This window comes from Meleagris gallopavo, chromosome 22 (genome assembly GCF_905368555.1).
Source record: "Meleagris gallopavo chromosome 22, MGAL_WU_HG_1.1, whole genome shotgun sequence".
NCBI classification, from domain to species: domain Eukaryota; kingdom Metazoa; phylum Chordata; class Aves; order Galliformes; family Phasianidae; genus Meleagris; species Meleagris gallopavo.
In genome coordinates this window covers 6107665-6126436 of record NC_139425.1, presented here as the reverse complement: position 1 = coordinate 6126436, position 18772 = coordinate 6107665, and the positions used below count along the sequence as shown (strand labels likewise).

At 38.5% G+C, this 18772-nt stretch overlaps 1 protein-coding gene across 12 annotated transcripts in view; it reads left to right on the top strand.

Annotated features, from left to right (window-relative positions):
- Nucleotides 1-18772, top strand: part of SULF2 (sulfatase 2) — a 137214-nt gene that overhangs the window by 104436 nt on the left and 14006 nt on the right. For all 12 annotated transcript variants that reach the window (XM_085241998.1, XM_085241993.1, XM_085241999.1 and 9 more), the window contains 6 exons: nucleotides 1188-1338; nucleotides 3018-3193; nucleotides 6769-6897; nucleotides 7797-7853; nucleotides 8562-8691; nucleotides 18147-18348. In XM_085241998.1, coding sequence (XP_085098124.1) covers nucleotides 1188-1338; nucleotides 3018-3193; nucleotides 6769-6897; nucleotides 7797-7853; nucleotides 8562-8691; nucleotides 18147-18348 — 845 coding nt within the window. The remainder of the gene's footprint in view (nucleotides 1-1187; nucleotides 1339-3017; nucleotides 3194-6768; nucleotides 6898-7796; nucleotides 7854-8561; nucleotides 8692-18146; nucleotides 18349-18772) is intronic.

The following is an 18772-nucleotide window of genomic DNA, read 5'->3' as shown; positions in this document are numbered from 1 at the left end:
TGAAAAAGAGAGACTCAACAAATCATTTAGGAAAAGTAATTTTGAATGTTTTAGACTCTACCTGAGCTGTGTGTGAACCAGGACATGAAGAAACTGACAAACGTGGTTCTTAGTCTTAAACAATAAAAAAAGCTTTTAAGGGATATTTATGGTAGATAAAAATAGTATTTATTGTAAATAAAAGCTATAGATATAACTTTGAAGTGAGCTGGTGATACAAAGAGTCAACACCATGATAATGATGTACGAAAATAATTCTTTTATTTAGATTTGGCTAACTTAGAATGATACAATTATGAAGGGAAGATCAATTTCTGAAACAGCTAACTACGTGAGATGATGGACTATCAGTGCTATTTCTCCTCATCACTTTGATGGTTACAAGATTATGAGTATTTGGAGGGGCCATGAGATTCCAGGAGGATATTGATTCCAGCTCTTGGGATTTTTACAAGAAGTTTAATTAATCTGGTTTTAGTTTGAACTCACTGGAATTTGAAAGCTTCTTATGATTGCAAATGAGTTAGTGGCTTGAAAATATTGACAAAATACAGTCCTATTTCCCCTCACTCCTGCTTTTTTTGGCAGGTCTTTAAAATCTGGCTATATATCCACTTCTGCTTGCCATGAGCTCACATGCAGTTTGATACCAGCAGGTAGGGTGCCTCTGCTGCTCTGAGTACATGAGTGCTGAAGTATGAAAGTAGCCAGTCATGTTAAATTGAAAAAAGCTGATTAAAAAAAAACATATTAGAAGCTTCTCAATGTGTTTTATAGTTACTGTTAAACAGCTTGCACTGTGCTAATGTGGGCAGAATGAAAGCAAAGTGATTAATTACATGAGTAGAAAATAACCAGTAGTACATGCTTTTTGATCTGATAACATGTCCTAATCCATCCCAGTTGTGAAGCTAGACTTCCGAGGGTAGTGTCTTGGCCTTGAAAAATATCTGTTAGTCTTATGACACTGCAGAAACAATGTTTACTCTTTTAATAGATTTTATTCCCCACGGAGTTTTCTCCTATCTCCTATAGAACATAAAGAACGAAACTCTTCTGAACTCAATATTTTCTTGTGTACCTCAGAGAGTAAGTCCTGTAGTATTGATGAAATAGGAATTATTGTTATACATTACTTTTTTTTTTCTGCACTGCTAAAATATTCTACTTTTCTCTTTGCTTCTCAGCACTCCTAGCTATAACTATGCTCCAAACCCAGACAAGCACTGGATAATGAGGTATACGGGTCCCATGAAGCCTATACACATGGAGTTCACTAACATGTTACAGAGAAAGCGCCTTCAAACACTCATGTCTGTGGATGATTCTATGGAGATGGTAAGATTAGCCATCACTTTTCAGGTCAATATGGGTTTGTTTCTTGAGTTAAGCCTCAAACTGTGATGCATATGCAGGTAAGAGAAAAAGGACTATTTCAGTTTTTAAATAGCTGGGTGTTCCAAGTCAGCTAATTTGTTGCTGTAGTCACATTATTGAAAGCAAAATGTTAATCCTAAACTTTAAAAATATAAGTTCTAATAGTGCAAAGCCATCCTACAGCCTATTGAAGATGTGTATGTGACAGCGGACCTATTTTAGTGCTGTAACACAGGGTTCCTGGGAGAACTCAGAAAATTAAAAAAGATTAAAAAAGGAGCAATCCCATGATAAATCACACCTAAGATGTTAAGTGCTAAAAGAAAATAAGTATATAGGTAAATTTCTATTTTCTTTTAAAATTAAATCTACTTTATATAACAATGGGAACTTTGAACTGATATGTCTGAATTAGCTAACAGCTACTGTGAGAAAGAGAGGGTTTGTTTCCAGTTGTAAGAAGGCAGTTTTAAAGATGTTGCAATTTTCTGCTTATCTCTTGGCATTCTTAATCAAAATGGTAGAGCATAAAATAAGAGTCCTGGAAGGCGAAGATGAGGTTATCTGGATGCCATTGCATGAACTTGTTAGTAATGACTTATAATTACCAATTCAGGCAAGTGTGATCTCTACTCCAGATTAATGAACCTGCTTAGATACATCAGATATCAGTATCAGAGATTATCTATTTTACTGCAAAATGGTTTGACTTTGGATTAATTTAATATGCATATGTACTGCAGGAAAAATTGGTTGGGTTGTTTCTAGTTTTAACCCCCAAATTGGTCTGATCTTTTCATCTGAATTGTATCTAACAGTCTTTCAGTATTAAAGAAAGTGAAAACAGCAGCAGCAACAGAAAAGTAACAAAAAAGAGTGGTGGTTTTTTCAGTGCTGTTTTGTCTTGAAATGTGTAAGACATGACTTAGTGCCTCACCGTTCTAGGACCTTGGCAAGTGAAAATAGTACATAAAAATTGATCTGTGGTGCTCACGTTCATGTATTTCACATGAAGATTCTCATATAAATCGATAGAAGCAACCACAAATAGAAAATTAAGAGAACATGCTTTGTTAGTTCTCTGCCTCTAGTGAAACTGAGTGGTGTTTATCTGGAAAAGATTTTGCAGGTATTCTACATAATGAGAACTCATTTGTCTGAAGGCAAGATTGTTAAGTGTTGCTTTAAGAAGTGTGAGATGCAAAATGCTGTCATTTTATTAGAATTGCTTGCTGACGGGAAAAGATAAAGGTGGAGAGAGAATTTCAGAAATGCTCATCACCTTGAAACTCTCATCTCTGTTATCAAAATAACATCAAATACAAAAATGTACGTAATGCTGTTTTGACAGTTCTCATGCAAAATGCTGAACCCAAGCATTTTTGAAACTATGGGATGTTAACGTGTTTACCTAAAAACAGGAAATGGGGATTTGCCTTGTAATATATAATTGCAGTATTCAATCAGTACATTTTTTTGTGGTTATAAATTATTTGGAATAGATCAGTGTGATAACTCAGTGACATCCAGGGCTGCTGTTATTTGTAGATTACACATAGACTGAAAATTATCTCCAATATCTGTATATAGTACATCTCAGTGAAACAAATACTGTGGGATTTTTTTTGCTTTTTTTTCAGATTTACAACACACTGGTTGAAACTGGCGAACTGGACAATACATATATAATATACACAGCAGACCATGGTTATCATATTGGTCAGTTTGGGCTGGTGAAGGGAAAATCGATGCCGTATGAGTTTGATATCAGAGTTCCTTTCTACGTCCGAGGGCCAAATGTGGAGGCTGGGTCCTTGTAAGTTCTTCTCTACTGTGTGTGCATGTGTATATGTAGCTACCAGAAAAATTCTTTGTTCATATTTCTGGTCATACTGACCTGGCATACAAGTGGAGGCACAGAATTCTGCACATTCTGACTGACTTCCTGCTCATCTTTGGCAGCAAAATAAGCAAAATAAGCTAGCAGAATACATGCTGGTATAACAGGATCAAGCAGTTTTTACTGTTACCTTCTTGGTTGCACAGGTTCTGTAAACCTTTTTGGTTTATGGCTCTGGCTGAAAAAGCCACTTGGAATTGGGTCCATTCTAGAAAACATTTGTGAGTCTTCTTTTGAGGAATGCAAGTATTACACACGTTTGTAACATTTTCAAGGTAAAACGTGTATGGTATAATGTTCACTGCTACAGTAAATTATTGTTGCCAGACATTAATTAAATCTCTTACTGAAGTCATTTGTTTCAGCTTATGAAGAAGAATGTATGTAATAGTTTATCCACAATTATCATCCACAGACTCCCTTTGGTTCATCCTTTGAGATTACATGGTTAGGGTTGTTTGTCAGATTCACACAAGCATGCCGAATATGACTGTTAATTAAATTGGTAGCTTTGATCAGCTAAGAAATTATGTAAATACACTTTCTAAGCAATTATTTCAATAGCAAATATTTGCACTTAAGTAATGATTTTGGACAGAGTGCCATAATTTGCTGCCTTTTATTTATATAAATGTGCATGTTTTAGCATAATTAACACACACAGTCTTCCACACACCATTTTTTCATTATAGCAGAGGAACAGTTCCAACACATCATCCAGTAGCAAATAGTTATGAATAAACCTTGTTCCATTTACTAGTTAAGTTCACTGATTCAAGTTATGAGTAGGGACAAAAATGTTAGATTCTGTGGATGTTGCAGTGTGTATATGTGCTTATTTACAGTAGTTCTGCATGTGAAATAAGCAGTTCTCATAGTTAAACTGAATGTTAGGCATGATTTGATTTTTAACACCAAGTGATCAACTGCTGACTTCAGTTGAAGTTGTGAAGTCCTAAAAATCTTTGGGGTTTTTATTATTTGTTTGGTATTGTGTTCTCATGTTCTTTCCCTCCTCTCCGCTGAAGTTTACACTGAACAACTTTGTGAAGCACAGAAGAATGTGAGCGAATAACGTTACTGGGGAAAGAGGAGGGAGTGCATTTTGTAGAGAAATAGGAGGTTGATCTAATGGAAGGTGACACAAGGGAGAAAGTCTGAACCCATGAGTTTGAGAGGAGGAGTGTAAAGAGAATTTAGAACAGAGAAGACTAGGAAGAGAAAAAGACACAGGCAGGGGAGCAGGAGTGTTCTGAAGCACAATGATCTGGGTGGCCAATGAGTGCATCCGACACTTTGTGACTGACACCTGCCCTAAGCAGACCCAGTACTCTGCCAAAAATAATGCTGTAAAATTCTGTAAATTGGATAAGAAACAGGTAAGGTTGAATCTTGTGAAACTTTTGGTGTACTGGGATAACTTTCAGTAATGTTAAATGGTAAGATTTGCGCTGTAAAAGCTGCCTCATGGTTTCAGATTGGGTGAGAGGCTGCCTGCACAACAACTCACTGGATAGTAGGGTAGATGGAATTAAACGTACTACTCCAGCCCTGAAGATTTGTCTGCAGCAGCAGAGACTTTCCAGAGAACTGGATTAGCCTTTTATAAACTTACTCTATTTCCCATCAACTGCAGGTTTTGGTCTCAATAAAGCAGTAATGCTAATATGGCCAAAGTGGAGTAAGCTGCAACCTGCAGTGCTTGGGGCCAGCCAGCACTTGTCTGCACTGGTCCAAAGGTCTTCACGCCTGGACTTGTAAAACCTGTAAAGTCTTCCCACTGAATTTTGTTTTTGAGTGACCTGTAAGGATGAAAATAGATTTATTTTAGAATCTGAAGATTTAGTCTGACAGTCTGGCAAAACAGAGTCCATCACTGTACAACAAATGGGAAGAAAAGGACAAAATACCTTGGAGGGGAAAATATATCAGATAATAAATCGATCTTCCTTTTTCTTCTCATGTTAGAGCCTCAATCATTTGTGTTTTCTGTGAACTTTCTTTTCCCTGCAGAGTAATTGCCATGACTCCCTTTTGATACCAACGAAGATTTAATAGCATTCACTGTTGCGAGTCATTACTAAGTTCTCATTTGTATTACCAAATATGCTACACCACAATTATTAGTAATTAAAATCAAATTAGGTACATCAATTTAATTCATCATCTTGTCAGTGCCTGTTTGCTTGCTTGTTCAAAAATGCAGTAATTTTTAAATGGTGTCTCATTAATTAGTGTGAGTTTAGCAGCTTTATTCTGTCTTGCATTTGAACTAAAATTTTGCACTGACATACATGTGTAGCAGTGCATCTGGTCCCAGTCCTTTTGTGCCTGTGGTTCATAGCACGGTCATTCTTTATGTTCAGTGCTGTAGAAGATTGTCTCTATAGCAATATGTTCACTTTCCCTTTTTTCCAGTTTTCAAAAATTCCCTGCCAGCCTGTGTATTTGTTTTGAAAGAAATAGTATGCAGCTGATAAACTATGTATAATGTTGTGAATAAAACAACTTCTTCACAGAGGTATTTGAAATAAGCTTTGAAGGTGCAACATAGACCTCGAGCAGAACTCAACCTGTAGTAAAAGCAAGTTGCATGATAGAATGCTGGTCTGTACAGCTAGATGCTTTGACCCATGAACGCACTCATATTTGGCTGTGGCATTTGAAGGGATTTGGAGATGGGAGCTGTCTGTACTGGTCTGGAGTTGATGCCAATATTGGAACTGAACTTTAAGTGAGTTTAGGTTCAAACAGTGCCCTGTTAACTGTGGTGGCTGAGAAGCATGTGCCACTGCCTAGCTAAAAAACAGGGCACGGCAAACACATTGAACTTTGGGGAGTCTGTGTTTGCAGAATAGATTCACAGGATAGCTGTGAATCTGGGGAAGCTGATACTATAAAACAACATCTTTAGTTTAAATTTTCTCTTTTTTATGTTCTCTCCATAATTGCTTTCCCATTTTGTCACAGACATCGTGTTAGCAGCAACTTTCAGTTATTTGCTGTAGTATCTGGCAATGTATTTCTGCTCATGTTCTTATCAGAACATGCTTACTGTGATATGAGCTACAGTACTTACTTCTAGCCATTTTTTGAAACAGATAAAGCATGTGCTAGCTGCCAGATTTATTTTTTAATCAAGTAATCAGCATATTTGGCAGACACTTTGATGCTGTAAGACAATGGTATCCAAAGCTCTCTCGTGTTTTGAACAACTTTTGAACCTCTTTTGCAATAATTAACTAACTTTGCTGTATGAACAACTTTGCATTGTCAAAAATGCTTTGAGCTAAAGTTTAAAATCTTAGTATTAGTCCCTCTTGAGGTTGCACAACTTATCTCTGTCTTGCATATTAATTTCTTACATGGAATTTCATAGTATTTGCATCACAAAATAAGCTTTTTTAGATCCATGGTCTGCGTGGAGGAGCTGTAGTTGCTTGGTGTCACTGCACATACTTTAAATCACATTCCTATACATATTCTTACAGGAATCCTCACATTGTGTTGAATATTGATCTTGCACCTACGATTCTGGATATTGCTGGATTGGATATTCCATCTGATATGGATGGTAAATCTATTCTAAAACTTCTTGATTCTGAGAGACCAGTGAATAGGTAAGAGAAGAAAGCGTGCATGTAAAAATGTATGTGTTTGCATGGAAATTAAAAGAAGTATTCATCAACATGCAGTGTATTTGAAGGAAAACTATTATCTATGAATGCAGTATTCATAGGAAAATCTAAAGATATTTGATGTTACACATCCGACAGTTTTCATTTTGACAGATTTTGTCAGATTTGCTGTATGGCATAGGTGGCATCTGGATGTAGTAAGTGTAGCACTGAGTGGGCCACTCAATGTTTTCACTTATTTGAATCATAGATTTAAAATATTTCTGTGGCATCATTTGTAGCAGAGCCTTTCATTTTGAGTAAACTGTAGAAGAATTGAGTTGAAAAGGTTGGTTGTGTATCAGACTGTAAGGGCAGACCAGCATTCAGAATTACATATTTGAGACCTTCCAGCAGTACTTTCCTTGGTGAAAGAGCAGGGAAGAGAGAATTGGATTGGATGGCTGCTAGAGAAAATCAGCAGCAGTATAAAAGAAAAAGGAAAAAGGGAGATTTGCTTTTATAAGTAGTGGGGTGGAGACGGGGGGAAGGGTGGTTAAGAGTCCAAACTGGGCTCAGGAAATCCTGATTTAATTTGGGATCCTTTGTGATCAAGGACAATTCGGTTAATCCCCTGTGCCTTAAAAGTGCTTATATCTAAATAGGTGTACTCTGTGAATCTGTTGTGGATTTTGTCCCTGTGAGAACAAATCTGTGCTGTGTTTGTTCATGATTTGCACTGGAGAGGCATATGTGCCTGCTTCATAGAGCTGCATGTCCCCCTGAGAGGTTATTGTAATGCTTCTCCTCTGAGTTGGGGGTGGGAGAGGAAACTGGGACATGATTTGATCACTGTTCTTTGTGGAAATAAATTGTTTCTTTCTGTCCTCATCTCCTACCAGGTTCCATTTAAAGAAAAAGATGAAAGTGTGGAGAGACTCATTCCTAGTGGAGAGAGGGTAAGGAAAGTGTTAATCACAAAGCTCAATCTTTTTAAATAGAGGGATACTGAGTAGCTAGAGCCAAAGCAGCACTCTACTGCAGACCTAAAGCCATTAGCTCTGCCAGCAAGAACGCGGCTGGGTACGCTTAATGGTGGTGATTGTGTGCTGGGAGGGGATGTATGGCCTTTGCCTACAGCCTGCATAAATATGCTATTGGAGTCGAGGGAGAGGAGGTTTAGTTGGACTGGGAGATGGGAAGACATCTCATTTTCCTTTTTAACTGCTACCCCCCCACCCTCCTCCTTAAATCATGGAAGTAAGAATAATCTTTTGTCTCTTCGTGCTCGTCTGCTGGCCATTCCCTCTGTGCTCTGCCTTTATAAGTAACATTTGACATGAAGGTTTTGCAAAGTGCAGCCATGCAGTAGTGAGGAGGATATGATGGACTGTTATTGCCCTGTCAGTCAGATGTGCAACACACTGTCCCAGTTCTGTGTGGCTTTGTATGCTCCCTGAGGATGATATAAATAATGCGTGTGTTATGAGAGATGATGATAAGGACCAGTTTCTAGTAAGCTATTAAGTTTTGGCCACCAGCAATGCTTGGGTTCTGGCAGATAAGGTACTTCTCTGGGCCTTTTTTCAGTAAACTGTATGCATATCTTAGAATTAATGCAAAAATAGATGTTATGGTTTTGTTTTTGTTTTTTTTCTTCCCTCCAGTAAGCTGCTGCATAAGAGGGAAAATGAGAAGGTAGATGCCCAAGAAGAAAACTTTCTACCCAAATACCAGCGTGTGAAAGACCTTTGTCAGAGAGCTGAGTATCAAACAGCTTGTGAACAGCTTGGCCAGGTAGGACAAGTGGCTGAAAGTAAGGACCTGTAGATGGGCTGAACTTAGTATCTTCAGTGTGACATTGTCATTCACCTTGCTGCCAATGTCAGCTTATAAATCAAGTTGTTCATTTTGTGGCCTTTGCTCAAAACCATATTGCAGCACTTATGAGATTGGCAGTCAGGAAATTGCTGATTCAAGTGCCTCTCTATTGATTCCTGGCTACTGCTAAGAGAACTGTCTCAGCTGTTTTAACATTATATTCCCCAAATAGAATGTGGTTGGGATTCATTAGCGATGAGAATCTACGAGGGCTGCTCCACGAATAATACCTCCTATTTTATTATGTTGGCCTACGTCATCAGAGACAGACAGTGGTATGGTAGTAGATGTTGAAGCTTCCCACCAGCATTCTGTACGTTGCTGCAAGACAGATGGCAGCAGAGGGACAGTCTGACTAAATGACATCTAATGGAAGTGAGTGATGCAAAGGTGTGTCATTAAAAATGGCACCCGTTGGCATTCATCAATACTTGCGGAATGTTGGTGGAGACAGAGGATGGCTGTGAGCAGAGTGAAGCTGTGGGTGCTACGTTTCAGCAGTGGTCACAGCGACAGCAGTCACCTCTGCTGGTGCAGATTTTTATGAGCACTGCATGCAAGCTTTTGTCCATTGCTAATAATAATGCATAGCTAGTGGTGGGGTGACTGTGTTGAAAAAAATAGTAGTGTTTTGTAGCTGAGGATTTGCTCTACCAAATAGTGTTGTTGTGCTCTTCCTATCTGTTGTAGTTTCAATGGAAATTAACAGGAGGAATTACTTTTGGATTGACCTACGTACAATGAACCTAACAAATTGGCCTCTTCCAAAGCTCCCTTTGCTTTGAATTTTTAAATTAACCCATTTTATTAGTTGGAATTACACATAATAACAGAAAGCTAACATTCTGTACACTCAATATATTCTCACTATTAATGAAAATATATTGTGAAAGGACACATGCTGACAGTCTGTGTATTAGATAGGCACAAAACTGGCTGTTTGTGTAATTTCTTTTACACAACTTTTGTAGTCATACATTAAAATATATATTTTCACTTTGCATCCTGGTTACGTAAAAGAGAATTTAGGAAAAGAAGAGCAGTATCAATACATGATTCAACCTGAGAAGTTTTGCAGCCCCACCAGAGAGCTGCAAAGGTACAGCAGAGCTGTTTCCAGCAACTCCACTTCTGGGAAGATTCCTGCTTTCTTAGGTTAATTCTCATCATCTTGAAAACAGTGAAATTTTCTCAGTGCCATTGCTTTGTCATCCAGGTACCAGTCAGAATAGCTCCTACCAAGGACCATAACACATCCTGCCTGTGGACTTGAGGACAAAGGGGTAAGAGTAGGTGGAACAACATGCTAATAACGTGTGAGCTTTAGACTGGCATTGCCTCATTTCCTTGCAGCTCAGAGGGCTGTCAGAGTAACTCTTGGAATATTACCATTCTTGCAGACATGAGCTGAATGTCTCAGTGAAACTGTTGTCAGCAATGTGCTATTTAGGCAACACTAGTTCAGTTTCTGCTGTTGGAGGGCCAACTTCCTCCTTCTGGCTCTGCAGATCGTGTAGTTCAGTGCACCAGTGTAATGAGTCCATTGTTCTTCAGGTGTTTGGATTCAATTTGTATCCACAAGCATTCTCCAGCAGCACTCTTTATCCTAAGGTTTTTTTTTTTTTGTCAGATTTAGGAGACCAGGAGTCATAATGGTCTGTTTTTTGCTAAAAGTCCTGAATATAAAGAAGTACTTCGGTATAATAGTTTGTTGTCATCAAACATCTTGAGCTGAAATTGTAAGTGGCTGAGAGCAAACTTTTTTTTTTTTTTTTTTTGACTTGGCAATATTTGAGAAACTTGGGGAGAGATCTTTGTTTCTGCTACAGTGTCATCTCCTAAGTTGTTTGGGGGAAATGCAGCTCTTCCTTATCCATCAGTATTTTCCCTTTAAGAGATGTTTCAACTTGCTTTTGCCTTCATCTTCTCAATTATTTTGAACATCATTGTAAAAACAGAGTGGAAGAAAGACTTTCCAAGTCCGTGTTGTCACTCAGACTATCTCTGTGCATAAGAATTAAGCTACAGTCAGGTTTTCTTACTGTAATTATCACTTGTCTCAGTTACGAAAAAAAATGAGAGGACCATGTATTGTCTGCACTCATTCACAGGCTTATGTTTTCTTCTTTGGGTAATAAAATAACTTTGGTATTTGTAAAAAATTGCCAATACATTCCGAAGTGAAGGTGTGCTAATGAGAGATGTGTGTGCTGCATCTTCATTGTCAGGAGGCAGAGAGGAGAATTGTTTTGAACAGTTCAGTCAGACATAATTGGAAGTGATAGGATGAAATTGAGCAAAAAAGATATTTAAGTTGGACATCAGGAAAAATTGCCTAACAATCAAGTCAATTAGGGTCTGGGAAGGGCTCTCAAGGGAGTCTCAATCCATCTAACCACAGAATATGTCCTAGTACTGTGTCTAGACAGCAGAAATAGCAGGAGATGAATGTGCTTATTTGACGGTAAATTGCTGTAAATATGTGTGCACCCAAAAATTTTCAGAGTAGTAAGAGTAACTTCTCAACTGACAAGTGCTCGTTGTCTGTTTGCTGGTGCCTTTCACAGCTCTGCATAGTAAGTAGAGTGAGCACAAATGAGTAATATGCCACAGTTTTGGCTGAGTTTATGATACATAAATACAGTGGTTGTATTACAAATGTCTCCTGATCCTATAGGATACTCACCGTTATGCAATTGACAGTATCCAGAGTGTTCCATGCAAGAAGTAGATTTTCATATACAGATAAAGAGAAGTTTGGGTCAGAATGTGGTGTGAGCTTGGTGGGATTCTTCCTCTTGACTCAAACAAGTTTTGGGGGTCTGCACAGTCTGTGCACTGGGAATTCTGAGCAGTGCCAGAGAATGTGAAGTGCCAGGAGGAGATGAAACAAAGACTCAAGAGGGGATGAGTGATAAGGGACAAGGACAGAGAGGTAAGGAAAGCTTTGAATGTGAGATGGAGAATTTGAAATTGCCCTTTGTGAGCATGAAAGCTTGTGAATGCAGTTCTGTCTCCCCAAAAACGCTCTTCCTTCACAAATCTCTGTGACCCTCCTTGACCTATAATCGTTTTGATAAGAGAGCACCAAAGAGAGCACCAGGATCATGAAGATGAAGTATTCATGCTGTTTAAAACCTTGTTTCAAAGTCCATTATGGGTTGTTTTTTTTTTTTCTGGCAACACTAATATATGTAAATTCTTCTGAGTGCAATGGGAATCTGTGTGTTGCCATGTTTTCTTTTTCAGTTAGTAGAGTTTGGGCTGTGTTAGTTGTTTGCATCCAACAAAGGGTGACTGTAGGCTCAGATGAAAGAGCAGCTCAGCATTTATATTCAAGGATTTAAAAGAGATGAGTTCTTTCTTCCCACATGAAATAAAAAACATTTATCCTGGTACCTAATGGCTTCCACACAAATTCTTTCTCTTCACTGTAGTTCGGCCTTTCATTCTAAACTGACTGGTAAGTGGAAGCTGACCCACTTTTATCTGGCAGCCTGCATTAATGTGCTTTGTGGAAGCCAATTACGATACCAGCATTGCTCTGCAGAGTATTCCCAGTAACTCCACAGTATCATAACAACAGCGGCACAAAGTCCCTCTAAATCATGTGCTGCCTTTGTGCACGTTTGCTAACCCTGCTGTACCTGCAGCACTGCTGAGGATGAGTTTGTCTGTAGCAGGATGTCATGTAGTGCAATAACAATGCTAATTTTGCTAGGAAAATCAGTTGTCTGGATTTACATTATTTCCTTTTCAAATCTTTTTTTTTTTTCCTTTCCAAAAATTCTATTTGTGTTTGTGTTTGATTAAAAAATAGGATTTTTCTTTACATGGCATTAAAAATCTTACTTTATGTGACAGTGTTCTTCAGGAAAAAATTCAAAATATGCAAATCAGCACTTGGTTTCCTGCAGATATTCTGCAAATGAAAGGTCTGTTATGTAGGCTTCCTCTGATTGCTTTGTTCTGTACCAGGATCATGAAAAAATGTTCTTTTCCTAAGTGACGTAAAGATGTCATAAGTAAAATGATGGCACTTACTCTGTTGTTTCCCCCAGTTCTCTGACAAAGCGTGGAATAGCAGCAGTGCAAACTGTTGTGATCAATACGTGCTTTCCTACAGCAGTTCATAAAGTGGTGCCATAATTATCACTAGATTACCTGTTCTCCTTGTCCTGAGGTCCCCATAGCTTGAACTTAACTTTAGTCAAACTAGGAAACTGTCAGGTTTTATAAGGAATTTCTTCAAAAACGAGGAAGGTTTTTGACCTGTCTCTTGTTTCTCTCTTTCGTAGCTCGCAGGTATGTCCTGAGGTTACTAAAGAACTTTGGTTCTGTTGATAACAGTGAATCATATCAAGCCAGCTAGAATGCTGATACTTTTAATGGCTCGTTGGGTGGATCCTCAGAGTTCCTGAATTCCAGCATGAGTTGCACATGCTCAGCAACTTTCACCATCTGTTTCTTAATCTGTGATTACAACAAGAAATGACTTGTTGATAACTTCATACATTAAAAATTTTATCAACCCTCCAACTGATAACATTAGGAGGCAACTAGCTATGGAAATGAACATCATGATTTATTAAGGGATGTTATTCAAGGATTGTATTCCTTATCATGAATTAACAAAACTGTTTTCCTCCTCTAGCTAGAAGTGGCCTATTATGATCTCCAGAGGCTATTTTACTTACGGGTTTCTTTGCTTCATGTTGTTGTACAGGTCTATGTAATTTGCATCTCTTGTTAACTGAGACTGTTAAAGCCCCTGTCATTGCATTAGTGGATGTTGCAAGAAGCTTGCCAAAATCAATACTAACTTCTAATAAAAACAAACAAAGCCTTTAAATATCCTGGCCAGAGTAACCGTGTAGTTCAGTTCAAAAGGCAATGAGCTGGATGGGAGAGGCTGATTTGAAGTTAATGGGGGTCAGTGTGGGACCTCAGACAAATTCAGTTCCCCTTTTGGTGCTTCTGTTTGCTTTTTTTCCCTCCACTGCTCATTTGATTTCTGTTTAGGCTGCACTCCTTAGACTCTTCACTACCTGGCAGTGGGACTGTTCGATACCACAGTCCAATTATTGCAGTCAATTAATTATATAATTATAATATTAAATTCAGCTGAATACCTAATTTTTCATTTATGTGTTGTCCCACCTGCCTCACTTCAGCTACAGTTTGCAGCATAGAAAGTCCTCCAGACTATCTGTTGATAAATTGTTCATCTTATAGTTTTTGGATTTTAGTGATATGTAGTGTTCAGGAACTGAAGTTGAGCTGAGAGCCCAGAGGTCCAAATTGTGAGCTGGTGTAGAGGAATGATATCCAATTGGAACTGGAGTGTACAGTTTTGTGCAGAAAAAAGGTATCCTGATACTCAGAAATCAATTTAGGCTGGAAGTTAGAATATTTCTAGCAGTTAAAGCAGCTTTTTTTCTACTTCAGCATCAAATGTGGCAGCAAAGATGGGGTTCGGAAAACATCTGTATAAATTAAGATGCGTAGTGCTGAAGTGTTTTTGTGGGATTGCTGGCAGGGAGAGAGGACTTCGTTATCCTGTAGAAACCTTGAATTCTAGAGTCTGTACAGGAGGGAGCCTTGCTGGCAGGTAACTGATCAGACAGTTTCACTTTTCACTTCTCTGTGAAAGGGAATGGAATCTCTTCCTCTTAACAAAAAGAAGAACTGATGGGACACAGCATGATGATTTAGGTCTCAGCTGTGAATGCTGTATGTTTCTATGGGAATCTTTTCTTAGCGAGATTTGTGTGGTCGGTCCTTTTTCCCAAAGAAAACAATGTCAATTGAGAGAGATTCACTGAGGGAAACGAGTGAATTGTATGAAAAATCCAACAGGGAAAGGTCATGGCTATTTATTTCTGATTGGAGCCTCGAGTAATTACTTTGAATTACCATCTGTGATTGCTATAGCAGTAAGGAGACTGTAATGCACACTAATGCAAAAACCATTTGATGATGACTGGGGCTGGGAAGGAAATAATGGATTTCTGACACACAGAAAAATGTAACGTGTCTTCTTCCACTAAGGGATCCTTTGTATGTTCAAGGTGAATAGTATTAGCAGAGGGAAGCAGGATCTCTGCTCAGGCTGCAGCTGCTCTTAGAGTCATGTCTAGTAGGTATTGAAGTCCTAATTTGCTCTTGTTGATGCATATAGCAGATAGTTTGTGCTGGAGGAGGGAATGTGTGTATGGGCTATCTTCTCTTTGCTTTTGCACTGTACCTTTGAATATGTTTTCTGTTCAGTAGTACCAACATCTCTGTTCTCTGATTTGCACACAAGTTGCAATCGGTAGCGTGTGTTTGAGAGTTTGGTAGGGTAGGGGATGGAGTAGAAATGTTAGAACAGGCCCAGCACAGTAGGTGGCAGAAAGAACAAGCACAGCAGCTAACATAGCCTGCCTGAAGATAGTGGGAAATCTCCAGCTAGAACAGATTTAATGATTAAATTAAAGGAATGTTTTGCACAATGTGAGCTTGATGAACATGGCACTGGAGGAAAAAAGGCAGGTTCTTCCTTTGGATTTTTGATATGAGCTGGAATAATGGTTGTGGGGAGCCTGGATTTTCCACTGAGTTTTAGTTTGTGTTAAAGCATGCTCCTTTTCAGGATCTAGCTCTTGTGAGATATTACATGCTATAGAACTTGGAATCAGAATACATCTTTCAATCTAATAAAGGAAAGACCTTTAAAGCTGGGGGTTGCCAACTAAAGGCGCTTTGTTTTCTCATCTGGTTGAGTTAATCTGCTGTTCATATGTAATTACATTTTACTGCTGGATGGTTATCATTTTACCTGTAAACCAACGTATCTCTGGGGCACTCCAGAGTTCCTCATATAGGAATTTAAATATTTAAGTGGTTACCTCTTAAAAAAAATCTGTTGCCAGGAGTTGACACAGGTTTCTGCATGAATGTGTGCTGTGCCCTAGAAACCAATGTTAAATGGCAGAATTCACAAAGTCTCATGTTTCTTGACTGTCAAGCAGGGATTTTCACAGTTCTCTTGCAACTACAGCTCCTTTTCCTAATCTTCAAAGAATCTTGTGGAAATGGAGGTGAGTGATATAGCCATGATGTTGCCTAGAGCATTTGAGTTTCTGCTTACAAGCAGACTGGGATAAGTTGTATGACCTAGATATGTTTGCACGCATGCCCATATCTGTTTTGTAAGAAAAACTAAGAGCTCTTTTTTTCTTTTTACTTAAATTTCCCAGCTGGGCTCAGTGTTTGCTTCTGAAGTCTTTTTTGTAGTTCTGCACTGCAGTTGTTCAGCAGTGGGCCTGCTAATGCATACAGCATGCCCTTCTGGTAAAGCCCTAAGATACTTTCACTAGGCGTACAGCTGCCTTGGAGAAATTTAAGCTTCACCAAAAATAAAATGAATTCTTCCAGTTAACCTGGAGGGGAAAAATAAGCATCTCTTTCTTGACAGGAGATGAAAGAGTATAAATATTTTTGGGCTACACATCACAGCACTTATTTTCTGTAGTTCCATCATGGCATTTAACTTTCTCTCTGTTGATTCTTCGTTTTTGTGTATCAGACACCTACAGCATAGAGCTCTACTGAGCAGAAAATGTAGTTTGTTTGTGTATTTTCAAAAATAAGATTCAGATGGTTTGTAATGGGGAACAGCAACAAACATTTTAATGTCTCATTTTACATTTTTTCATTGGAAAGTTTGCCATTATAGTAAAGTAACTTTTACTTCAAACCTCAGTCTGTGCATCAATCAGTGTTAGGCTTTTATAAAACAGATGTAAAAAAATCAGCAATTTATTCTTCAGAGTTTTAGTCCTACGCTCCATCTAGGTAAGTATATCCTGCTTTAGATAAAGACAGTCATGCAAAGATGTCTGATTGAAACGTCTGATTGCCAGTGTTACATCAATTTCCTATGATTCCTTGTGCTGAGAGTTATGACAGGTTTATCTGCATGCCTGCAAGGCTCGGATCATATAGGAGTTTGGACATGATATCTGCTGCTAAGAATTATAGCTCAGGGGACCTGACATCCAGTTGTCTAAGGAAGTGAGTGGACGCACCATAAGCCTCTGAACATTTTAAATGAGAATCTCTTTAGAATGTAGATAAATCCAATGTAACTGGGTATTTCGCTTCTGACTCCTATTAAGTTCTCTATAATGAAAGCACAGCAAAGATATTGTTTTCTTACTTAGCTGTCATGCAAACAATGCAGTGAATTTCAATGCAAAAAGGAAGGCTTTGTTCCCCAAGCCTGGGCACACCTCTCTGTGGGAAATGGAGTGACTGAATCTCCCTCCTAGAGCTGTGGGCTGCTGTAAAATGTCATCTCTCTTGGGAGCTGTTGCTGTTTTTCATTCTGTTCTTTTATTTGGAAAAAATCTCAATATTCCAGTGAGTCCTGGAGGCCAAAGCTTAGGATTTTATAATAGGAAAAAAGAGAAACACTTCTCAGAGCTCTGCAGAAAGCTGTGGTGTTTCCAAGACACTATTTAACACAATAATAACTGCAATGTGATTAAAAAAAAAAAATACATATATATATACACACACACACACACACATATATATCTCAAATCCTAGCTCTGTAGTTAGTAGAATGTTGATGAATAAAGGTAAAACTCTTTGCCAGATTAAAGGTGGCTAAATTCCCTTGCCCTTGGCACAGCTCTGACAGCAGCACAAAGGGATCTATAACCACTTTGCTTCAGGTTTTGAGTAACAAGAGGAATCAGATTAGATTAGAGATTAGATTTTCTCCAGTTTGAGTGGAAAAGGGAGGGGATTATCACTGTAGAGGCATCCAGTGCAGCTCACCATCTGATCAAGCCCAAGGGTATTGAATGGGGAAAGATTAGTAATATAAATGCTATAAGTAGGCTTACTGGAAATGTTCTTTCTTTTGAAGAGCAGTATGGGATGGAGCTGAATTGTACACAGGCCTGGTGCTGGTGCTATTTTAATAGCTTGATAATAGTATAGATTCTTGCCAGCCTGTCAAACAGACTTGCAGATATGCAAGAAGTCTTCTCAAACATATGGATAATAAGACTTGGGCTTCCTTTTAGAGAAGCATAATTGGGGAATATGGCTTTTCAACTGACACCTCCCTGTGTTTAGCTGTAGCATCAGTTTTGCTAAGAAATTCCCATTGCTCTGTCTCCAGGAAACAAAATCAGAAACACACGTAAGTATGTTCCAGAAAAGTTCTCTTTTTGGTTTTAAAATGTAAGATTACAAGAAATCTGTTTTGCTAATAGGGGATGAGTCTGCCATACCATATAACTCTGACAGATTGCTGGAACAATTAGACAATGCAGAATTGAGACAATCTTCTAATAACCACATCTTCCTTCCAGAAATGGCAGTGTGTGGAAGATGCCAGTGGGAAGCTCAAATTGCACAAGTGCAAGGGAATGATGAACTTGGCAGGCAACAACAAAGGGACTTCCAATCTTTTGCCCAAGTACTACAGCAGGAATAGTGAAGACTGCAATTGTGAAGAGAATGAGTACAAGCTGAGCCACACAGGACGGAGAAAGAAGCTGTTCTCCAAGAAGAGTAAGTGAACTCACTGTATTTTCTTTCTCTGCCTTACAAAACTATACCTGTTCACAAACACAGTTGTCCTGATTTTCATGGACGTTGATTTTTACAGATGTCATTGAAGACAAGCATATTTGCTGTGTATCTAAGTATGGAGCAGTGTGTTCTGTCTCAGACAATCAGATTTGAAAATATCTCGATCTGTAGGAAGAGGAACATGTTTCAAAACGGTGTTGTGTGTATTTCTTTCAAAAGCAGGAAATGCATTACACAACCTGAAGTGGCAAGGAGCTCATGCTTATGTAGGCCTTGAGGCCTTGAATCGAGAGCAGCAAGTACACCAATCCTCAATATGCACTGCAGTGCTTGGGGCTGTTACTGCAGTAATTTATATTTAATATGGATTTGTGTCTTTGTTACAGAAGCTGCTTCTAACGTC